This window comes from Balaenoptera ricei, chromosome 10 (assembly GCF_028023285.1).
Source record: "Balaenoptera ricei isolate mBalRic1 chromosome 10, mBalRic1.hap2, whole genome shotgun sequence".
NCBI lineage: Eukaryota > Metazoa > Chordata > Mammalia > Artiodactyla > Balaenopteridae > Balaenoptera > Balaenoptera ricei.
In genome coordinates this window covers 89,700,657-89,723,530 of record NC_082648.1, presented here as the reverse complement: position 1 = coordinate 89,723,530, position 22,874 = coordinate 89,700,657, and the positions used below count along the sequence as shown (strand labels likewise).

Here is a 22,874-nt window from a genome sequence, read left to right as displayed (position 1 = left end):
TAAGCTGGGGACCTGATCCTTGCTACTGGCATCTGAGGTGAGACCATCTCGGGGGACTGAGCCCTCAAACCTGTGGTGATAGACACTAACTCCGGGTAGGATCCTCAGAATTGAACTGGATGGTAGGACAGCCCAGTTGGTGACCGAGAACTGGAGAAGTGGATAGCATCCAGAGGGAATAAACCTCTCAGATATTCTTCATGTTTTATAAAAATCTGGTACCCCCATAAAAATCGGGTATCCCCTGAACAACCTTGAAATGCTTTATGAATCACACCAAGATTAAATCGTGCTGTACTTGCTTCAACAAATAATTATTTACACTCCAGGTATAGTTTGTAAACTATATTTTCTTATTTTATCCCATTCCCAGAACAAGTGCAGAAAAAGCCTTGTGTATTAGTTCCACAGGGCTGCTGTAACAAATCACCACTAGTTGGGTGGCTTAAATCAACAGAAATACGTGCTCTCAGAATTCTGGAGGCCAGAAGTACAAAATCAAGGTGTCAGGAGTTCCCAACTCCCTACAGAGGCTCCGGGGAGGAATCCGTTCCAGGCCTCTTAGCATCTGGTGGCAGTAGGCCCTCCTTGGCATTCTTTGGCTTGTGGCCACAGAGTGCGTTCTCTGTTCTACACCTGTCCTCACACCACCTTCTCTCTGTATCTCTGTCTTCTCCTCGTCTGTCTCTTATAAGGAAACTTATCACTGGATTTAGGGCCTACCCAGACAATCTAGGATGATGTCCTCATCTCAAAATTCTTCATTTAATTATACCTGCAAAGACCCTTTTTCCAAACAAGATAACATTCACACATTCCAGGGATTAGGATGTGAACATATCTTTTTAGAGGTCACCATTCAACCCACTACACCTTCTCATCCCTGGCCTCCTCCACCTCTCCAAAAACAGAAATTCCCTTTTGAAAAGAAATACATAGCAAAATTAATCTTGGGGGAGAATTAAGTTTAATATGACATATCATACATTCTGCAAACACAGACAAAATTTTATTCCTTGTGCATGAGAAAGCCAGTTGCAAGATACTACATCAGTTCAGTGATATTAAGTAGACATTTATAACATCTTGGTTCCTATAGACAGATGTTCCTTTGCAATCTAATCAGTCTTATAAGTTAAAAAGATTGAGCTGTACTGCCCAGTATGTTTTCACTATTGTTCAGAGTCATACATTTATTGTTATGAGTTTCCTTACATGTGCCAAATTCTAATACAAAGAAAATATTTATCTCTTTTAAAAGGTCACATACATCTGTACATTAGAGAATATAGTCTATTAATGCCTTTTTCATCACTGTTCTCTATGCACTTTATAGCTTTCATGTAACATACTGGAAATATTCACAAGTAAATGAATTGCTAAATTACATATTAAATCATGTCTCCTTGTTCAGACTGAGTAGTGATAATTTAAACACACACACCAAAAAATAAAATTATGTATATGAAGAATTTCTAAAAGGTACTAAAGATTTACAAATCACTCTTCTTTCAGCATAAATCATCAGAAATATAAATGATTATGGCTCTCATGGGAAATAATAAAAAATATGCAGAAACAGTTTACTCTTTATTTGTTTTATAAAAGAAAAACATCCCTCTGAGAACTGTATAAACATAACTACAGAAAAATAAACAGAGTTCCCTCTAATTTTGACAGCTCGCTACATCTCCTCTGACCCATAATAGTTCTAAAACTATGTCATAGTCTCAATTTGGCCCAAAGAAGGAGAACAACAGCTCTTTAGTTCATCTAAAGCAGTGTCTATTTTTTAATAAGCCAATAAGAGATACAGATTCATAAGTCATTTCATCAGTAATGGAGAAAAAAATTCAGGTCAACGTGTCCTAGAAATATCATTTTTTTAAAGTGTAGTTGCCTTACAATATTATATTTCAGATGTAGAACATAGGATTCAATATTTTTATAGATTATGCACCAAACTTATTAAAATATTATTGACTATATTCCTTGTGCTGTACCTTACATCCCTGTGACTTACTTATTTTATAATTGGTAGTTCATACCTCTTAATCCCCTTCATCTATTTCACCCGTAACTCCACCCCAAACCCCTGGCAGCCACTAGTTTGTTTTCTGTATCTGTGAATCTGTTTCTGTTTTGTTATAGTTATTCATTTGTTTCATTTTTTAGATTCAACATGTAAGTGATAACATGGAGTATTTGTCATTTTCTGTCTGACTTATTTTACTTAGCATAATACCCTCTAGGTCCATCCATGTTACTGCAAATAAAATTATGTTAATGAACGTGGAAGCTCTTACAGAAAATCTCTTTGCTTACAGGTTGTCCTTGCTGAGTAGCTATGCTTTCAGCAGGTAAAAATTAATAAATAAAGGTAGCCATATAAGTACAGACATAAAGTAACACATTGACAGTTAGCTGCTATAATTTAAGCCATGTCTAGATTGAGCTGTAAGTGGCTCATGGCAGAACTTGGGTAATTCACTTGGGTCACCTTCGCGAACCATTCACATGGTTGCAACATCGATTCTGGGGAGTTGGAACAAGTGAACCTCCTGATTCTGCTGCATCAGTGGTAACTGTCTGAGCAGAGGCGTTTCCACACCCCTCATCATTCACATCACGCCAAACGCGGCACACCCAAGAGTATATGGCTTGCCTGCATCCTCTTACCTTCCTTTAGAGGAAGTAGCATCTCCTTCCAGTCGCCCAGGCTTTAACAGTTTGGGTTCATTTTTCCTTCTCCCTTCCCCTTCCTCCCTCACATGCAGCCCATCCTCAGCCTGGCTGGCTTCCAGGGGTCCCTGACATCAATACCTCCATCACTCACCGACGGCCCTCTCACTTCACTCACTCCTGACAACAGCGTTAAATTATGTCACTCTACATGCTCGCTCCTTCCTTCTATACCAGTCATGAATGTCTTTCCCTATGTTAATAATAAATAGCATACTGAGTACTTATATGAAGCACTGCTCTAAGCACTTTACATATATTAACTCATTTAATCCTGAGTAGGTTCTATAACTACTCTCCCATTTTACAGCTGAGGAAACTAAGGTACAGACAGTTTAAGCAAGTGGCCCAGGGTCATGCAGCTGATAAATGATGAAAGCAGGATTCAAACTAGGATTTTTTGGCTCCAGTGCCTCCTCTCAATTCTGAGGCCTTCCTGCCTCTCTTTCCTCCTCACCCCCATCCTAACTGTTCTTACTTCCAACACCCTGCAACCAACATGAACTACTAACCCAGTCAGGCCAGACTTCTCACTGCCCTGAAATGCACCGAACCCATTTCTGTCCCTATGTTTTCATACTGCTCTAAAAATGCCCTCCCTTCCGATTTCTGCTTATTCAAATCCTACCTATTCTTCAAAGTCAAATCGAGTCCCACCTCCTCCAAGCAGGCTTCCCTGATTGCTTAAGGTTTTATTTCATTCCCTCTAGTGTTACATCAGTCACAGGGTACATGATGAAAATTTAGGACTCAATTTTACACCTTCTTTGTTTCCCCAATATAGTTATTCATTCAACAAAAGAAAAAATTTTAAGACCCTAAAAATTCCACTGAAAGTTTGGATATTGGTCTAGAGGCTGAGTGTCCAGCTGTGAACAAGATGTGCGAGGCTCTCATGAGGCCTACCTTTGGGGAAGGGGAACAAAAAAGACAATAAATAAATTAACAAAATATCAGCTCTCCAGCAAAGAGTGTTTCAAACAGATAGAATACAAGAATGAGTTCAGCATAAAGAACAGAAAGAAGGATGGTGGGGCTGGGACCTAAGTGAGCTGGGGGGAAGTAGCACAAGATATTAATGACTTCTTTGATGATATCAGCAAAATTTTATATTATTTCCCCTCCACATGGCCTGGACTAACGCTGAGCACGGTGGAAGAATTTTAATACTACCAAACCATTTACAGATGTAGATTAAGGCCGGACCATACCGCTACAGCAAAAGAGGAGAATGCAATTACCTATCTAATTGAGGATAAGGAGATAACTAACCTAAGTAATTGGACCCAAAAGAATTAGAGTAACTCCCTGGGTACACTGATAAAATAGGATAAAGAATTGTTAAATTCCTCCTCCATGCCTCCTCAGACTATTAGTATATAAATAACAGAAGACCCATTACAGAAACATTCTAGTCATAAGCTAAGTTATGGTCAGATAGCTGCCAGTTACACATCTCTGGTAGAAAACCTACAACTCACCAATTCAATCAACTACCATGAGCAGAACACTTCTGAAATGACTCTGCTCTGCAAAAAGCTTCTACAGCCTGCAAAACAGCCTGCATCGAAATAGGCTCTTGTAGATATTTGGAACCGTCCAAACTTTGAAGGGATTTTCTGGTTCACATAAAATAGGATTTTCTGGTTTACATGACAGACTTGCTCAACAATCTACATGTATGACTGTATACAGGAAACTGACCTGTTGTGGATCATCAGTTCAAAGGCAAGGGTGTTCATGTCTCGGCCTAATTAGAGAATACATTCAAGGAAAAACAAACGGATAGAGAATCTGATTGCTGAGAGAGACAGTGGTGGGGACGGAGAGCAGAGAAAAACACACAGAAAGCAAAAGCTCCCTGCCCTATAGCAAACGCAACTCCTTAAAAATGGACTCTTTATAAGTCAGAAAGAGAAAGATAAATACCATATGATAGGACTTATATGTGGAATCTAAAATATGACACAAATGAACCTACCTATGAAACAGACTCACAGACATAGAGAACAGACTTGTGGTTGCCAAGGGGGAGGGAGGGTGAGAGAGGGATGGAGTGGGCATTTGGGGTTAGCAGATGTAAACTATTATATATAGGATGGATAAACAACAAGGTCCTACTGTATAGCACAAAGAACTATATTCAATATCCTGAGATAAACCATAATGGAAAAGAATATAAAAAAGTATATATATGTATAACTGAATCACTTTGCTGTACAGCAGAAATTAACAAAATGTTATAAATCTACTGTACTTCAATTTTTAAAAATGGACTCTTTAACCCAGATGTTTCTCTACAGTTTAGGGTCTAGACTCTACACTATGCAGGAAAAATGTACTGAATCTTCAATGAATGGAAAATACAAGAAGTCCTTGTATAATTCTAGGTTGGGAAAAATCAAATTCCTACACTGAGAGGGTGATCTTATTAAAACATTAGAATGGAGAGAGCGCTTGTGTAAGCAGAATGGTTCTCATGATCCCATCTACACTGAAGCACTGATAGCTTGACTCCTCCCCAAAGACTTCTCCGATTAAACTAGCATCTTATTCAACATCTCCTGGGCATTTGGATGTTCGATGTATATTCTACTACACTTTGCTTTGCAACTGTTCTCAAATGGTTAATCTTCCTACCTAGACAATCAGCTTCTTAAGAGGTGGAAAGTTTGATTTCATTCTACAGTCATCCCTTGCTGGCTGCGCCTACCCTTGCCCTAAACTTTCCTAAAAGAGTACAAAGCTTTGCACATAGAGGTGGACTCTGTACAAGCTTAGAGTTAGAAATCTACTACAAAGGAAATCTAACCTGAATTATCTAGGGACTGAATGATCTGATTCTTTCCAGTCATTTGACCATTGTACTGCATTTTAGCTTTTCCACATGTTGGACATACAGAATCAAATTTACTCAAGTACACTACTAAATATCAATTTGTCATAGAAACCAATTTCACCAGACAAAAGCCAAGAAAAGCAGTTGTCCAAATAGCTCAGGGAAAAGAGAAACAATTATCTGGTTTTACCTGAATTACTTAGGTAGTAAAACAGGGCTTACAATGGAGATTTCAGGTTGGGGGCATTATTATAAAGTGCAAATGCATCCTCTGAAAGTAGATTTGTCATGTTCTTATAGAAAAATATTCAAGGAAAACCATTTCACCTTCAAAGTGGTATTTTCCACTACTATATAATAATTACAGTACAGAGTACTGTAATATAATAATTACAGTACAAAAAAGTAAAATGAAATGCCCACAGTAACGCAGCCAGCACAGTGCCAATATCAAGCTTGAGCCTCACTCTCCAGACTCAAGTTCAGCACCTGCCCACCACCTTTCTCTGAACTTTTTTCCTAACCTTCCATCTCTCCTCCTTTCTGAAACAGAAGTCCTACCACCAGCTGATAGAAAATTTCAAAATAACAATGAACAAATCCCAAAGCTAGCCAGCTGGACTCACTAGCAGAGAAATGTTTGGGGGTGACTTCTCAGAGACAAGGGCAGAGCCATCAAAGAGGTGATGCAACAACTCCCAACTCAAATGTTTTCTCCTCCTTCATGTTTTACAGTCTGCCCTCGGTATCTTGCTCTTCTCTGAACATACAGTAATTTTTAGCAAAGAGCGAGCTTGAGGAGAGAACAGCACGCTCTTACAGCTGTCCTTCGTGAACAAAAGTGAGGCTACTCATCAAGAAGACATGCATTTGGAGTGGTTTTTTTCAATATAACTGTATCTCCCTTTACATAATAAGGGATGTGCTCCTGGGGTGGGGGGGGGGAAAGGTCAACCAAATATTTGTAAAGAGAATTATATTTTCTCTATTTCTTACATTACCATTGCAGCTCCCTTATCATCATTCTGGTTTAGCAGTGGAACTCCTCCCTCTATCCCCAAACCTGACAAGCAGTTCATTAATAAACAAAAATGTAAATGAAGTAAACTAGCTCCACTTTAAAGGAAATCTGTTACAAATCCTTCCTATGATTTCCTTTTTTCTGTATTGTGGTTAATGGTTCTTAACATTTTTAAAAGTAGGGTGAACATGCAGTGGAAGGCATAAGGCCACAGTGCATGTTAGATTGAGAGATATACACTTGACCCTTGAACAGCGCAGGGGTTAGGGGCCTCAACCCTCCATAGAGTTGAAAATCTGAGTATAACTTATGGTCAGCCCTCCATATCCGCAGTTCCACATCCTCGGATTCAAACGACCAAAGATCGTGTAGTACTATAGTATTTACTGTTGAAAACTATCTGTGTATAAGTGGACCTGAACAGTTCAACCTCATGCTGTTCAAGAGTCAATTGTAATTCCTGGTGCAGGATATGGCCTTGACACTGTTCCAGGTTTCCACGCAGAGCTCTCTGGCCACTCTCAAGTAGAATCCTGCCCTTGCCTTAAGGCACTAACTAAGCTAACTAACCTACGTCACTGTTACAGGAATTGAAAAATGTGTTCCCCAGTGGCTCTCTGCCTAACACAAGATTGAGAATTTAATTCACGATGGTAAAGGTTACCTGCAAGAGATAAACTTTTCAATGAATTATTACCTGCGTTCATTCAAAGCTCTAGGACTAGAATCCCACATACTTTAGCACCTTTTCTTAAAATATTCCATTTGTAAAAAAAAAAAAAAAAAAAAAAAAAATATTCCATTCGTGTGGTCACTGACAGCCAAAGAGGAATAACAAACTTGGCCAATTAAATGAGCAGATTTCCATATCTGATCCCATACGTGAACATCAAAATAAACTTTAAATAAATGAAAAAGGCTTAAATTTTAAACTTCCAGGAGGTCTGGGTTAAGGGAAGTGACAGACCCAAGGTCACAAAGTCATTGACAGGGCATCCACACCCGCCTAGGAAATACTGCAGCATCAGAACGCTGTTCCCATTTGCTGGCTAGGATGGAATGTGGCATCTGATTGATCTCAACTGGATGAGATATGAGTTCTTTATCCAAAAGACACCAAAATAGGTCAGCAGATATTACTCAAAACAGATCCAGACTCGTAAATCAGTAGACACTAGCTGGGTCAAAGAGAACGGTTGAGTTTTGGAATAAGTCACTTGATACAAAGCCTGGCTGACTGCAGAAATCTATAGAAGACTTCCCCTGCCAATCAACAAAATGAAGAGGTGTAAACAGAACTTTCAATATTTTTTTATTTTTTAAATGAAAAATATACGAACACATCACTGCTAATACTAAAGCTCTGTCACACATATTCTAAAGCATCCTCAATACTGCAGGTTCTCAGAGAAATCCTACAAGCAGCCCAGCGGGTCTTAAGCATCAAGACAGACTCGGATGAATTTTTAGAGCCCTGTTTGCAGTTCTTCCCAACGCACTAGCACCTCCCTCCCCCCAAAAAAGTCCTGAATTGTTCTGCTGCACTCTTCCAGGTGCAGCCTCTGGGTTCCGAGGGGCTGGGGGCGAGGCCTGCGGGAGCGACTGCTGGACGAGGGGGAGCGGACGCCGGCCAAGAGTAGGAACCCTCTCTCCCAGGAGGGTGCCGGGTCTACGTGCTGCACGGTAGCCCCGCCGCCAGGACTCCCGCGCTCCCTCCGCAGGATCCCTCTGCAAGCTAGCCTCGTCCCGGCGCGACCGCCTCCCGCACAGGGGGGACATGCCCTGCTTTCGGTCTTTGCAAAACCAGACGGTCTGCTCCTGTCCCGAAAATGGGGACGGGGAGAGGGGGCTGCACGCCCTCCATGCCCGAGGTCCCTGCATCCTTCCTTCTCGCCGCCTCTCTCCTGGCCTCTCCCGCAGAGGCGGCCCGCCCTGCAGAGCTCCCCACAGCCCCCGAGTCGCCGTCACCGCACCCCCAGCCGCCCGCCGCGCTCACCTTGGCCCGCGCCCGCGCTGGTGGCGGTGGAGTTCCCGCACCCCATCGCGCCGCCGTCCGGGGAAGCCGCGCTCGGAAGCTGGCAGCCGCAGATCCTGGGGGCGGAGATGGAGGCGGAGGGCGTCGCGCCCCTAGCGGGAGGGCGGCGGGAAACGCGCTGGGCGGAGGGGCGCGCGGGGACCGCCCCCTCCAGCTACCGACAGGCGCAAACCTGGGCGCCGCAGGCTTGGGGGGGCCGGCACGGAAACCACCGGGCAACCCTCGCCCCCGCCCCGCCCGGCTCTGGGACCCAGCAGGACCCACCCGTCACCTGGGCAACCGCGGTGCCGGCCAATCCGCAGCCTCCTGCGGGCTCCCCGGCTGGGCATTGGTCGTCGTTAAGAGGGGGCGGGAGTTTAAAGTAGGTTTGGGGCGAGGGCGGGGCCGAGGGGCGTGGCCGGTGCGGGCTGGAGGGTGAGGCTGGGCGGCGGAGGATGCCCACCTGCCTGCCTTGCACATCCTCTTTGCCTTTTCTTCCTTTTCGCCACTTCCCCTCCCTGCTCCAGGATGTGGGGAGGAGAGGAAATGTCAGGGAACAGCTGTTTTGAGCACAGTGGGCGCCCAAAATATGTTACAGACCGGCCAACACCGAAATCCATTTCTACTCTAACAGAAAACCAATGCAACTCTGTTCCCCCATCCACAGTTGCAACATAAGTCTTCCCCATGTTGGTCATATTAACCTACTCGACTTTAAAATGAATATCTGCCACAATTGTGATGACCTGGATCCAGAACCTTGAGGCAGGAGATGGATAGGCCCCAGGCTGAGCAGCTGGAATCTGTCCCCTGTGGACGGATACTCCAAGATAAAGATAATGGCAGGAGCAAAGAGGAGCTGAGTCCTGCTTGGATAGAAGATAAAGAGACCACATATTTCTCTTTTTTTTTTTTTTTTTGAATTTTATTTTATATATTTTTTTATACAGCAGGTTCTTATTAATTATCCATTTTATACATATTAGTGTATATATGTCAATCCCAATCTCCCAATTCATCACACCACCACCCCCACCCCCCACCGCTTTCCCCCCTTGGTGTCCATACGTTTGTTCTCTACATCTGTGTCTCAATTTCTGCCCTGCAAACCGGTTCATCTGTACCATTTTTCTAGGTTCCACATATATGCGTCAATATACGATATTTGTTTTTCTCTTTCTCACTTCCCTCACTCTGTATGACAGTCTCTAGATCCATCCACGTCTCAACAAATGACCCAATTTCGTTCCGTTTTATGGCTGAGTCATATTCCATTGTATATGTGTACCACATCCTTATCCATTCGTCTGTCGATGGGCATTTAGGTTGCTTCCGTGACCTGGCTATTGTAAATAGTGCTACAATGAACATTGGGGTGCATGTGCCTTTTTGAATTATGGTTTTCTCTGGGTATGTGCCCAGTAGTGGGATTCCTGGATCATACGGTAATTCTATTTTTAGTTTTTTAAGGAACCTCCATACTGTTCTCCATAATGGCTGTATCAGTTTACATTCCCACCAACAGTGCAAGAGGGTTCCCTTTTCTCCACACCCTCTCCAGCATTTGTTGTTTGTAGATTTTCTGATGAAGCCCATTCTAACTGGTGTGAGGTGATACCTCATTGTAGTTTTGATTTGCATTTCTCTAATAATTAGTGACGTTGAGCAGCTTTTCATGTGCTTCTTGGCCATCAGTATGTCTTCTTTGGAGAAATGTCTATTTAGGTCCTCTTCCCATTGTTGGATTGGGTTGTTTTTTCTTTTAATATTGAGCTGCATGAGCTGTTTATATATTTTGGAGATTAATCCTTTGTCCGTTGATTCGTCTGCAAATATTTTCTCCCATTCTGAGGGCTGTCTTTTCATCTTGTTTATGGTTTCCTTTGCTGTGCAAAAGCTTTGAACTTTCATTAGGTCCCATTTGTTTATTTTTGTTTTTATTTCCATTACTCTAGGAGGTGGATCAAAAAAGATCTTGCTGTGATTTACGTCAAGGAGTGTTCTTCCTATGTTTTCCTCTAAGAGTTTTATAGTGTCCAGTCTTACATTTAGGTCTCTAATCCATTTTGAATTTATTTTTGTGTATGGTGTTAGGGAGTGTTCTAATTTCATTCTTTTACATGTAGCTATCCAGTTTTCCCCGCACCACTTATTGAAGAGACTGCCTTTTCTCCATTATGTATCCTTGCCTACTCTGTCACAGATTAGTTGACAATAGGTGCTTGGGTTTATCTCTGGGCTTTCTATCTTGTTCCATTGATCTATATTTCTGTTTTTGTGCTAGTACCATATTGTCTTGATTACTGTAGCTTTGTAGTATAGTCTGAAGTCAGGGAGTCTGATTCCTCCAGCTCCGTTTTTTTCCCTCAAGACTGCTTTGGCTATTCGAGGTCTTTTGTGTCTCCATACAAATTTTAAGATTTTTTTGTTCTAGTTCTGTAAAAAATGCCATTGGTAATTTGATAGGGATTGCATTGAATCTGTAGATTGCTTTGGGTAGTATAGTCATTTCCACAATATTGATTCTTCCAATCCAAGAACATGGTATATCTCTCCATCTGTTTGTGTCATCTTTAATTTCTTTCATCAGTGTCTTATAGTTTTCAACATACAGGTCTTTTGTCTCCCTAGGTAGGTTTATTCCTAGGTATTTTATTCTTTTTGTTGCAGTGGTAAATGGGAGTGTTTCCTTAATTTCTCTTTCAGATTTTTATTCATCAGTGTACAGGAATGCAAGAGATTTCTGCGCATTAATTTTGTATCCTGCTACTTTACCAAATTCATTGATTAGTTCTAGTAGTTTTCTGGTAGAGTCTTTAGGATTCTCTATGTATAGTATCATGTCATCTGCAAACAGTGACAGTTTTACTTCTTATTTTCCCATTTATATTCCTTTTATTTCTTTTTCTTCTCTAATTTCTGTGGCTAGGACTTCCAAAACTATGTTGATAATAGTGGTGAGAGTGGACATCCTTGTCTTGTTCCTGATCTTACAGGAAATGCTTTCAGTTTTTCACCATTGAGAATGATGTTTGCTGTGGGTTTTTCATATATGGCCTTTATTATGTTGAGTTAGGTTCCCTCGGTGCCCACTTTCTGGAGAGTTTTTATCATAAATGGGTGTTGAATTTTGTCAAAAGCTTTTTCTGCATCTATTAAGATGATCATATGGTTTTTATTCTTCAATTTGTTAATATGGTGTATCACATTGATTGATTTGCATATATTGAAGAATCCTTGCATCCTGGGATAAATCCCACTTGATCATGGTGTATGATCCTTTTAATGTGTAGCTGGATTCTGTTTGCTAGTATTTTGTTGAGGATTTTTGCATCTATATTCATCAGTGATATTGGTCTGTAATTTTCTTTTTTTGTAGTATCTTTGTCTGGTTTTGGTATCAGGGTGATGGTGGCCTCATAAAATGAGTTTGGGAGTGTTCCTTCCTCTGCAATTTTTTGGGAGAGTTTGAGAAGGATTGGTGTTAGCTCTTCTCTAAATGTTTGAAGGAATTCACTTGTGAAGCCATCTGGTCCTGGACTTTTGTTTGTTGGGAGATTTTTTTTTTTTTTTTTTTTTTTATTTATTTATTTTTGGCTGTGTTGGGTCTTCGTTTCTGTGCGAGGGCTTTCTCCAACTGCGGCGAGTGGGGGCCACTCTTCATCGCGGTGCGCGGGCCTCTCACTGTCGTGGCCTCTCCCGTTGCGGAGCACAGGCTCCAGACGCGCAGGCTCAGTAGTTGTGGCTCACGGGCTTAGTTGCTCCGCGGCATGTGGGATCCTCCCAGACTAGGGCTCGAACCCGTGTCCCCTGCACCGGCAGGCAGATTCTCAACCACTGCGCCACCAGGGAAGCCCTGTTGGGAGATTTTTAATCACAGTTTCAATTTCATTACTTGTGATTGGTCTGTTCATATTTTCTATTTCTTCCTGGTTCAGTCTTGGAAGGTTATACCTCCCCTAAGAATTTGTCCATTTCTTCCAGGTTGTCCGTTTTATTGGCATAGAGTTGCTTGTAGTAGTCTCTTAGGATGCTTTGTATTTCTGCAGTGTCTGTTGTAACTTCTCCTTTTTCATTTCTAATTTTATTGATTTGAGTCCTCTCCCTCTTTTTCGTGATGAGTCTGGCTAATGGTTTATCAATTTTGTTTATCTTCTCAAAGAACCAGCTTTTAGTTTTATTGATCTTTGCTATTGTTTTCTTTGTTTCTATTTCATTTATTTCTGCTCTGATCTTTATGATTTCTTTCCTTCTGCTAACTTTGGGTTTTGTTTGTTCTTCTTTCTCTAGTTCCTTTAGGTGCAGTGTTCGATTGTTTATTTGAGATTTTTCTTATTTCTTGAGGTAGGCTTGTATTGCTATAAACTTCCTTCTTAGAACTGCTTTTGCTGCATCCCATAGGTTTTGGATCATCGTGTTTTTGTTGTCATTTGTCTCTAGGTATTTTTTGATTTCTTCAGTGATCTCTTGGTTATTTAGTAATGTATTATTTAGCCTCCATGTGTTTGGTTTTTTACGTTTTTTTCCCTGTAATTGATTTCTAATCTCATAGCATTGTGGTCAGAAAAGATGCTTGATATGATTTCAATATTCTTAAATTTACTGAGGCTTGATTTGTGACCCAAGATGTGATCTATCCTGGAGAACGTTCCATGTGCACTTGAGAAGAAAGTGTAATCTGCTGTTTTTGGATGGAATGTCCTATAAATATCAATTAAATCTATCTGGTCCATTGTGTCATTTAAAGCTTGTGTTTCCTTATTAGTTTTCTGTTTGAATGATCTGTCCATTGGTGTAAGTAAGGTGTTAAAGTCCCCCACTATGATTGTGTTACTGTCGATTTCCTCTTTTATAGCTGTTAGCAGTTGCCTTATGTATTGAGGTGCTCCTATGTTGGGTGCATATATGTTTATAATTGTTCTATCTTCTTCTTGGATTGATCCCTTGATCATTATGTAGTGTCCTTCCTTGTCTCTTGTAACATTTTTTATTTTAAAGTCTATTTTGTCTGATATGAGTATTGCTACTCCAGCTTTCTTTTGATTTCCATTTGCATGGAATATCTTTTTCCATCCTCTCACTTTCAGTCTGTATGTGTCCCTAGGTCTGAAGTGGGTCTCTTGCGGACAGCATATATATGGGTCTTGTTTTTGTATCCATTCAGTGAGCCTGTGTCTTTTGGTTGGAGCATTTAATCCATTCACATTTAAGGTAATTAATGATATGTATGTTCCTATTACCATTTTCTTAATTGTTTTGGGTTTGTTTTTGTAGGTCCTTTTCTTCTCTTGTGTTTCCCGCTTAGAGAAGTTCCTTTAGCATTTGTTGTAGAGCTGGTTTGGTGGTGTTGAATTCTCTTAGCTTTTGCTTGTCTCTGAAGCTTTTGATTTCTCCATTGAATCTGAATGAGATCCTTGCCGGGTAATCTTGGTTGTAGTTTCTTCCCTTTCATCACTTTAAATGTGTCATGCCACTCCCTTCTAGCTTGCAGAGTTTCTTCTGAGAAATCAGCTGTCAGCCTTCTGGGAGTTCCCTTGTACGTTATTTGTCGTTTTTCCCTGCTGCTTTCAATAATTTTTCTTTGTCTTTAATTTTTGCCACTTTGATTACTATGTGTCTCGGCGTGTTTCTCCTTGTGTTTATCCTGTATGGGACTCTCTGTGCTTCCTGGACTTGGGTGGCTATTTCCTTTCCCATGTTAGGGAAGTTTTCAACTATAATCTCTTCAAATATTTTCTCGGGTCCTTTCTCTCTCTCTTCTCCTTCTGGGACCCCTATAATGCGAATGTTGTTACGTTTAATGTTGTCCCAGAGGTCTCTTAGGCTGTCTTAATTTCTTGTCATTCTTTTTTCTTTATTCTGTTCTGCAGCAGTGAATTTCACCATTCTCTCTTCCAGATCACTTATCCGTTCTTCTGCCTCAGTTATTCTGCTATTGATTCCTTCTAGTGTAGTTTTCATTTCAGTTATTGTATTGTTCATCTCTGTCTGTTTGTTCTTTAATTCTTCTAGGTCTTTGTTAAACATTTCTTTTATCTTCTCGATCTCTGCCTCCATTCTTTTTCTGAGGTCCTGGATCATCTTTACTATCATTATTCTGAATTCTTTTTCTGGAAGGTTGCCTATCTCCACTTCATTTAGTTGTTTTTCTGGGGTTTTATCTTGTTCCTTCACCTGGTACATAGCCCTCTGCCTTTTCATCTTGTCTGTCTTTCTGTGAATGTGGTTTTTGTTCCACAGGCTGCAGGATTGTAATTCTTCTTGCTTCTGCTGTCTGCCCTCTGGTCTATTTCTCATTCTTGAGGTCAAGGAGACCTCCCAAACTACACACAGCAGAAAGTTTCCTCAGAGGTCAGAGAAGGGAGGGGACACTAGACCATAGTATGCTCTGTCAACTACACTTTCTCTGAGCCCACCCATGCGTGTCTATGCACATGTACTTTTTTCCTCCTAATAAATGCTTTACTTATTTCACTACTTTCCATCTTTTGGTTGAAATTCCTTTCTCCAAAGCAGACGATCCAGGGCCTTGTCACTAGCCACTGGCCCTCATGGTCTAGTGGCTAGGATTTGGGGCTCTCACTGCCATGGCCTGGCTTCAATCTCTGGTCAGGGAACTGAGATCCTGCTTCAAGCCACTGCAGGCCAAGGCCACCCGAGATCAACCTGAACTCTGATTTAATGACAGAACTCTGAATTTATGTGACATCTTTCAACCTAATAGTTGGGCAAGTATTACTGGAGTCAGACTGTCTGAGTTAAAATCCCTGATCTGACGCTTAATAGCTGTGTTACTTCAGCAAAATTACTTAACTCACAACTTATCAGTTGTTTTACCTGTAAAACAGCAATAATAATTCAGATACATGCAAAGCACCTAACACAGTGCTTGACCCTAAATAAATGCCAGCTCTTCTTTTTATAAACCTATTAGAAATGAGCACTATTTCCCTGAAAGTAAGGACTATCTTGTTTATCAAAATGTCCTCCTGGCTCATAGGACAGACTCAATAAATGTTGTGTGAGATGAATTCAAGCCAGGAATTAAATCTCCATTTTAAATCCATTTAATATTTATAGAGAATATAGCCTGTGCCCAGTCCTTTGTTAAAATTACGTTCCAGGGATAGTAACATGTAGGAGACAGTCTAACCAGGCAGACAGATTATAAACAAATTAATTACAATATAGCAGGGATGCTAACAGAGGAATACAGGGAACCCAGGGGATGCTGGGATACTGGTACAAAGACTTTCCTAAAAGCATACAGCTGTGTTTAGATGAAACCTTGAACTAGAACCAAGACCCTGTTGGATGGTTGAACATGATCTTTGGGACAATGGTGAGGAGTGGGTAGTCCTATCATTCAGGATACAAAAGATACACCATGCTCCATTTGAAAATTAGGTATGGCTGGGCTCATGCTGAGATGGTAATTAACTCTTGGGCAAATAGGGCATTTTTGAGTTGTTTGCCATCTTAAAAGTGCTGCTTCTCTACCTTGGCCTCCACCATCTTGGTTCAGTGGCTACCCCCATACAAATACAGAATTGATGAGGGAGAAAGGGGGAAATTATCAAACAGCCAAAAGAAACACTCTTGCTTATTTCTTCACTGTATGACACTGGGGCCCTAGAACACTCATAAGAAAGAGAAAAACAGACCCTGACATTCAGAAAATGGTCTGACATTCACAGCTAGGTCTTCATGTTCTCCTATTAAAGACAATTGCACAGAACACCAGTATCAGAGATGGTGGCTCAATAACTCTGAGGAAGTAGACCAAAAGTAAGACCACTCAGTTATCTTGTCTGAATATGACAAAAACAAAGTCACTGGCAAAACAAAAAACACCACCCAATCCTGACTAATACAAATTATTGCTACTTTTTTTGTTTTTACCAGTTATAATTTTAGCACTATTCCAGTCTTCCTGCCTTGTAGGTGAGATTCATTAAGGATATCCTGTCATAGAACTGTCCATGCTTCCCGACAACATCCAATCCAGAAAAAAAAGTGCTGCTTCCTTAAACCCCAACCAAAATCACCTAACTTGAACCCAGATCTTTTAAGTCCTTTTCTAACACTCTGTTACTGAGATGCTTCATGGTTCCCCATGGTGTGCATTCTCTGTCACTATGATGAGCAATAAACCCAACTTGTTCAACTACCAGGATGTTCCTGGAGTTCTCTGACTGGAGGACATTGACCCTTGTAAATCATACATACTCTGCCTTATAAGGTTATAGAGTGTGCTATCTGCCTATTCTTTGGACAAACACTATTGGGTGTCTCATTTGTGACAGCCACTCTTCTAAATGCTTGACATACAGCAGTGAACAAGGCATAGAGGAAAAATCTAATGCAAGGAGACAGATCAAAATCAAATACAAAATAATTTCAGATACTCCAAGTGCAATGGGAAAAAAAAATAAAGCAGCATACTGGAATAGGTTCCTAAGAGGGAGGTCTGTGTTAGGTTGGATGGTCAAGGAATGCCCCTCTGAGGAAGGGCTATTTAAGCTGAGGTCTGATTGATGAGAAGAAATTAGACATGTGAAGACCAAGGAAAGAGCATTCCAGGTAGAAGGAATGTGACGTGCAAGAGTCCTGAGGCAGGAACAAGCTGGGTATGTTTCATAAATGAAAAAAAGGCCAGGATGGCTAAGCTAGAGCAGAAATGGAGGGGGTTCACTGAAGAGGTAGGCCAAATTGCACTGGGTAGGATGGGCTTTGGAAGAAGTTAAGATTTTATTCGAAGGGTAATGCAAAATCATTGGATGATAAGTTCCTAATAAAATGTCAGGCATACAGTAAGTGCCCCATGTTAGTCAGTCCTCTCCCTAACATGGAGTGAAAGAATAAGTCTAGTGTCTCCTTTTTCCTTTTTAGGAACTTATTTTATTTCGTGGACAATGGCTAACTGCATTTGGATGTTTTCGAAAAACAATGAGTCAAAAGAAAATCATTAATACATGCCTCATTTCCTGACTGGGCAATTTTAGCTTCTCTCTCTGTGCCAGTTTTAAATCACACCATTTAGCTGTTGCTTTCATTCTTCAAACAAGAACTGATGTGGTGTGAAAGAGAGAGAAAAGGCATGTGACTGAAATGGATCCGACAAGAAAGAGCAAACAAGGTGCAGGAGAACATGGAGCTCAGTCAGTCTCAGTTTTCATGGTTTGTCTTCTGTAAAGGACTCTCCACAAAAAGTTGGACAACCTGAGTTTTATTTTTGTTTTTCTCTTTTTCCCTGTTGACAGGCCGCAAGATGGCTGTCTCAGCTCTGAGTAGCTCAACCACACACGACAATACTCAGTAACAAAGAGGGAGCTTTCCCCCCTTCATATTCCTTTCTAAAGCCAGGAGACACCCAGAGAACTTCCTCTCCCATTTCATTGGCCAGGATCAGATCACATGCCCCTTCCTGATCCAGCCACTGGGAAGATAAATAGGACATTTATAATTGGCTCTGGTAAGTTACAGTTTGCCCCGGTCATGACAGGAAGTGCAGGATAGACACCTGAACAAAATTAGGGCTCTGCTGGCAAAAAAAAAGGAGGAATAATTAATAGCTGCTTAAATCAGTAGTTGTGATAGATATTACAAATGTGCCCCAATATCTAGTTGTCTTCTGGATTAGGCGTCCCACCCCCTTGAAGATGGGCACAGACATGTTATTAGCTTTAGCCAATGAAATATGAGTAAAAGTAAAATATGACTTAGAGGCTCCATGAGTTCTGGTCTCCTGGGAGTTAGGAGTTAGGAGAGCAAGAGATTTATTACAGGAAACACCTGAAAGATACAGGGAAGAGGGATCAGAAGTAGGCAGGGAAAGACTTTCAGGCTGCATTGCAGGTCTGTCACCCACAGGGAGAATAAGAAGAGAGGTCTATAAGGAGGACTGGGTAGGAAGAAGCCCAGACTGTGGTGCAGCTTCGAGAAAGTCTTAGCCAAGGCAGCAGAACTTCAAGTGCAGATTGCCTGTAAGGGTGGTTCCATGCTGGGCAGAGATGGCCAGACCCTAGTATCCCAGCCAGGCTGCAAGCTGCCCAGAGAGATCTTGACCTCAGCTTGACTACAGCAGCAGATCCCGAAGATGCCAACAGCTGGGGACTGTCAGCCAGCTTCACCCCTCACAGCTGGTTCTCTCTTGAAGGGAAATCTGAGCAGCACATCTCCAAGCCTGCCACGCATGCCGCGCGTGAATCTTGATTGCAAGTGCTAGATTCTCCAGCTGTGAGGACCCTAGAGGCACATGTGGAGGAGTTTCATCCTCCAACAGCCTGGAACCCTAAGTCACTGCATCAGGCAGGTCCCCACCCAAACCCCCTCGGGACCTGCAGCATGAGCAAGAAAGACACTTCTGCTGTGTTTAAGCCGCTGAGATGTTAGGGTTATCATAATATACCAATAGGTATATCATAACATACCATATCATATCAAAACAGAGCATAGCATTTCATAATGTATCATAACACAGATGCAGCAATGAAACCTGTGCTTGGTACAATATACATTTTCAAATGTATGAGCATAAAATTGACCACAGTATTTTTCTTGGATTTTGATCTCTTTTATATCCACGGGTGTGCTCCCTTTTGCTGTCCCACAGTGTTTATTTGCACTTTCTTTTCTTTCTTGATTAGTCTTGCTCTAGATTTGTCCATTTTATTGGAGCTTCAGAGTCCACTTTTAATTTTTTTACCATCTCTTTTTTTGTTTTGTTTTCATTTATTTCCAGCCTTTATCTTTATTTTCTTCTTTCTAATCTCTGAGTTTACTTTGTTATTTTTACAACTTCTTGAGTTAATCACCAAACTCATTTAAATAGTTCTTCTAAATATTGCTTATGCTGCATCCCAAAAGTTTTGATATTTCATATTTTCACCATTGTTCGGTTGTATTTTGTAACTTCCATTACCTATTAATCCGTGAATCACTGAGAACGTTTTTGTTTCCAAATAAATTTCTTTTTAAAATGCATTAATATTTTTACTACTGATTTTAATTTGTCTTGGAAAGAATTATCACTATGAAAATGATGGTTTGAAATATATTGGGACTTCCCTTTTCATTCTCCATGTTTAATATTTGGACATTTTCAAAATATTTTCATATGGCATGTGCTGCTTATTCAGCCTATAAGTGACATTTTTTAACAGACAACATTGAATATATGTATCTCGCACCTCTCTGATTAAACCGTTAGCTCCTTGAGGACAGAGATGTGTCTTCCATTTTTTGTTTCCTTTAGTGCACTATGAGAGCAGGTAAAATGTCTTTGTGTGAGTGTAAATGGACAGGGGTGAGGGAGAGAGAAAGAGAATCATTCACTGTAAAAACATTTTTAGCCCAAATGCCATTATTAATCTAGGACTGGTTTTTCCAGAGAACTTACATCATCGTTCTGAAAACAATAATAATGAATTTTTGAGCACTTACTGTGGGTCAGGCACAATGACAACTACTTTGCATGAATTATCTCATTTAATCCTCAAGGGGATTAAATTAAAATCCTAAGGAGTAGATTCTGTTGGGTGGTTCACAGACTTACTAGGAAGATTGGGAAGAGACCTGGGAAGCAGTCAGAAGGCAAGGGAGACTGAGCAATGGGGACACTGCAGCCACGTTGTGCTGTGTCTGTCCACAAGTGCCACTATACCTGCCACCAGTGGCACTATATTTGCCTCTGTCTCTATCCACCACTGCTGCTATCACAAACCCAACCCCACCCTCACTTAATTACATGCCACTCTGAGCAAGATTCAAAGCCCCAGGAGGAAAAGTCCAAAATGAAATGCTATGTAAGGTCAGAGAGAAAAAGAAGCTGTCTCCTTTCCATCGAGAGAGGAAAAGGGGAGCTCTGCCTCCCATCATGACTTAGTAGGTGATTTCCCCCAAACCTGAGAGAGGGTTCGTTTTCTAAGTAGTTTTAAAAGGCATTTATCTACTATAACATGGACAGCGTTTGACTTAAGAACATTGATTCCGATGCTCTCATCTGAGAGTGAGGAAACTCAGCAAAGAGGTCTATTCACCATTGCTCCGTTAGATAGCAGAGCAAGAACTTGACGCCCCCCACCCTCCATCTCCAGACTATACTGTCCTGCCTCTTTCATCCTTAAAGATACACTGGACCACTGACAACCCTCTGACTGTTCTCTTCCCTTGCAGGTATTATTCTTCCTTTGGTAGACAAGAGATTGAGGGGTGTGAATCTTTGAACCTCAAATAACCAACAGATTTGGCAGGCAGCTTTGGCTCTGAAAACCTAGAACATCAGTTAGAACTCAGAGTTCCTGGCTGTAGAGGCAGTGTTGGCAGGTACTTAGCAGGAGCCCCCATCATGGGTAGAAGAGGACAGTCATGTCTTTCCCTGGTGACCGGCCACAGGCACATCTCCCTGGAGCTGAAGTTTGGCCTCAGTGGCTGCCACACCATCGGCCTCCCAGCTTCCAGGGCATTCTGACCTCTCTGGTTCCCCGATTCCCTCCCTTTCTCCCTCAGATCAGCCAAGAGCCAACCCAAGCTTCCAAAATGAACTTTACCAGAAAACCAAGAGACAGCAGCACCCACACCGTAATTTTTTCAATATAGAGAAGGGTAAATTTACACATCTCATCCTAACTAGATAACCAAGTATTGAAAAATACATCTTCCCAGGCCAGGGTCCATTTCCCTCCCACTCCTCCTCTGGTGTCCACGCTCCTTGGCTGGAGTAGTTGAAACAGAAATTCCCATCTCTTCCACAGTCCTAATGCATCACGTAGCATGCCCAGATGAAGACTGCTTCCACATGCCCCTACTGCCCATCAGCCCTCCCACCCACCCTGTGGGTGAAATTTGACAAAAGCAAACCAGGAAAGCATTGCCTCATGGAACTGAAAAGTACATAAGCAAAGACTACTTCAGCTGTGCTTTGACAAGATACCAAAAGTCATCAGGACTCAGCTTCACACCATCTCTCAGCTCGGTCCCATTCTCAGGTCCCTCTCAGTGGCCCCTGGTAGGATCAGACTCTCCACATCATGGTGGCCAAGACAGCTGCATGAGATCCTCATGGGTGCTCAAGTTCAAGGCCAAAGAGAAAATTCATGCATCTTTTCTGGTAATTCCTGCTCAATTCCCGATTGTCACGCTCACTGAGCCATCTTTGCATCACATGCTCATCCACGAAAGAGTCATTGAGGACGAGAGGGTGTGGCAATTTGATTGGCCAGGCTCACTTCACCCAGTCGCTCCGCCCAGACTGCAGGGACTAGGCCTGAGGGCCGGGAAGAGCAGACCTTAGTCAGGCACCAAGGTGGGCTCCCCTTCCCTTTTCATTCCTTGAACTAAAGAGAGCCTTTTCAAGGGACTTCTCTGGTGGTCTAGTGGTTAAGACTCCGCCCTTCCAATGCAGGGGGCGCGGGTTCCATCCCTGGTCAGGGAACTAAAATCCCTGCATGCCTCATGGTGTGGCCTAAAAAAGAAAAAAAACAAAACAGAGTGCCTTTTCAGAATGTAAATCCGATCAAATTACCCCTTTCCCATCTTAGAATCTTCAATAGCTGCCCATCACTCTTATGATAAAAAACAAAAGTCCTAGACTTGGCCTCCAAGGCCAGTCTTGGTCTGACCTCCATCCCCCTCTCCTCCTGCTATGCTCCTCTTATCCCCTTCTTGGGTTTCTCTTTGTGTCCCTCCCACCACTATGCGTTTGCACGAGCTGTTCCCTTTGCCTGGAATGCTCTTTTTCTCTCCTCTTTGCCTAATTAATTCCTGGTTAGCCTTCAAACTTTACTCAAGTGTTACTTCTTCAGAGAAGCCTGGTCTCACCTCCCTGACAGGGTTAAGTTTCCCTATTACAGAGCCTCTTTGTCCTCAAAGCACTTGTCACAGTTGCAGGTTTAGGTTTCTGTGTGACTCTTAGCTTAACCTCTGTGTCTCCTATGAGGCTATCTATTCATTAGCACAGAGATCAGGCTTGGTTTGGCTTCATCATTGTTTCTCCAGCACTACACTCAGTGCTTAGACCAAAGTAGGGACTCAGGAATATATGTGAGCATCTATCCATGCCACTGTAGGGCTGACCTAGAGCAGCTGACAGACAAAAAAACAAAATAAAACAAAACAACAACAACAAAAACCCACAAATAGATGTCCCCAAATCATCAGCTGAGGTAAGTGCAATGAAGAGATTCAGCCTCACAACAGGCTGAGATCAAATACACAAGTGGAGGAGCTCCTTACATGGTGATGGTGACTTTTAAGGT

The 22,874-nt window shown here is 41.8% G+C and overlaps 1 protein-coding gene across 1 annotated transcript in view; it reads right to left on the bottom strand.

Annotated features, from left to right (window-relative positions):
- The window catches only part of C10H12orf75 (chromosome 10 C12orf75 homolog), a 38,283-nt gene extending 29,405 nt beyond the window's left edge, over positions 1-8,878 (bottom strand). The window contains exon 1 of the mRNA XM_059934814.1: positions 8,599-8,878. Coding sequence (XP_059790797.1) covers positions 8,599-8,644 — 46 coding nt within the window. The 5' untranslated portion in view covers positions 8,645-8,878. The remainder of the gene's footprint in view (positions 1-8,598) is intronic.
- Between the last annotated feature and the right edge of the window lie 13,996 nt (positions 8,879-22,874).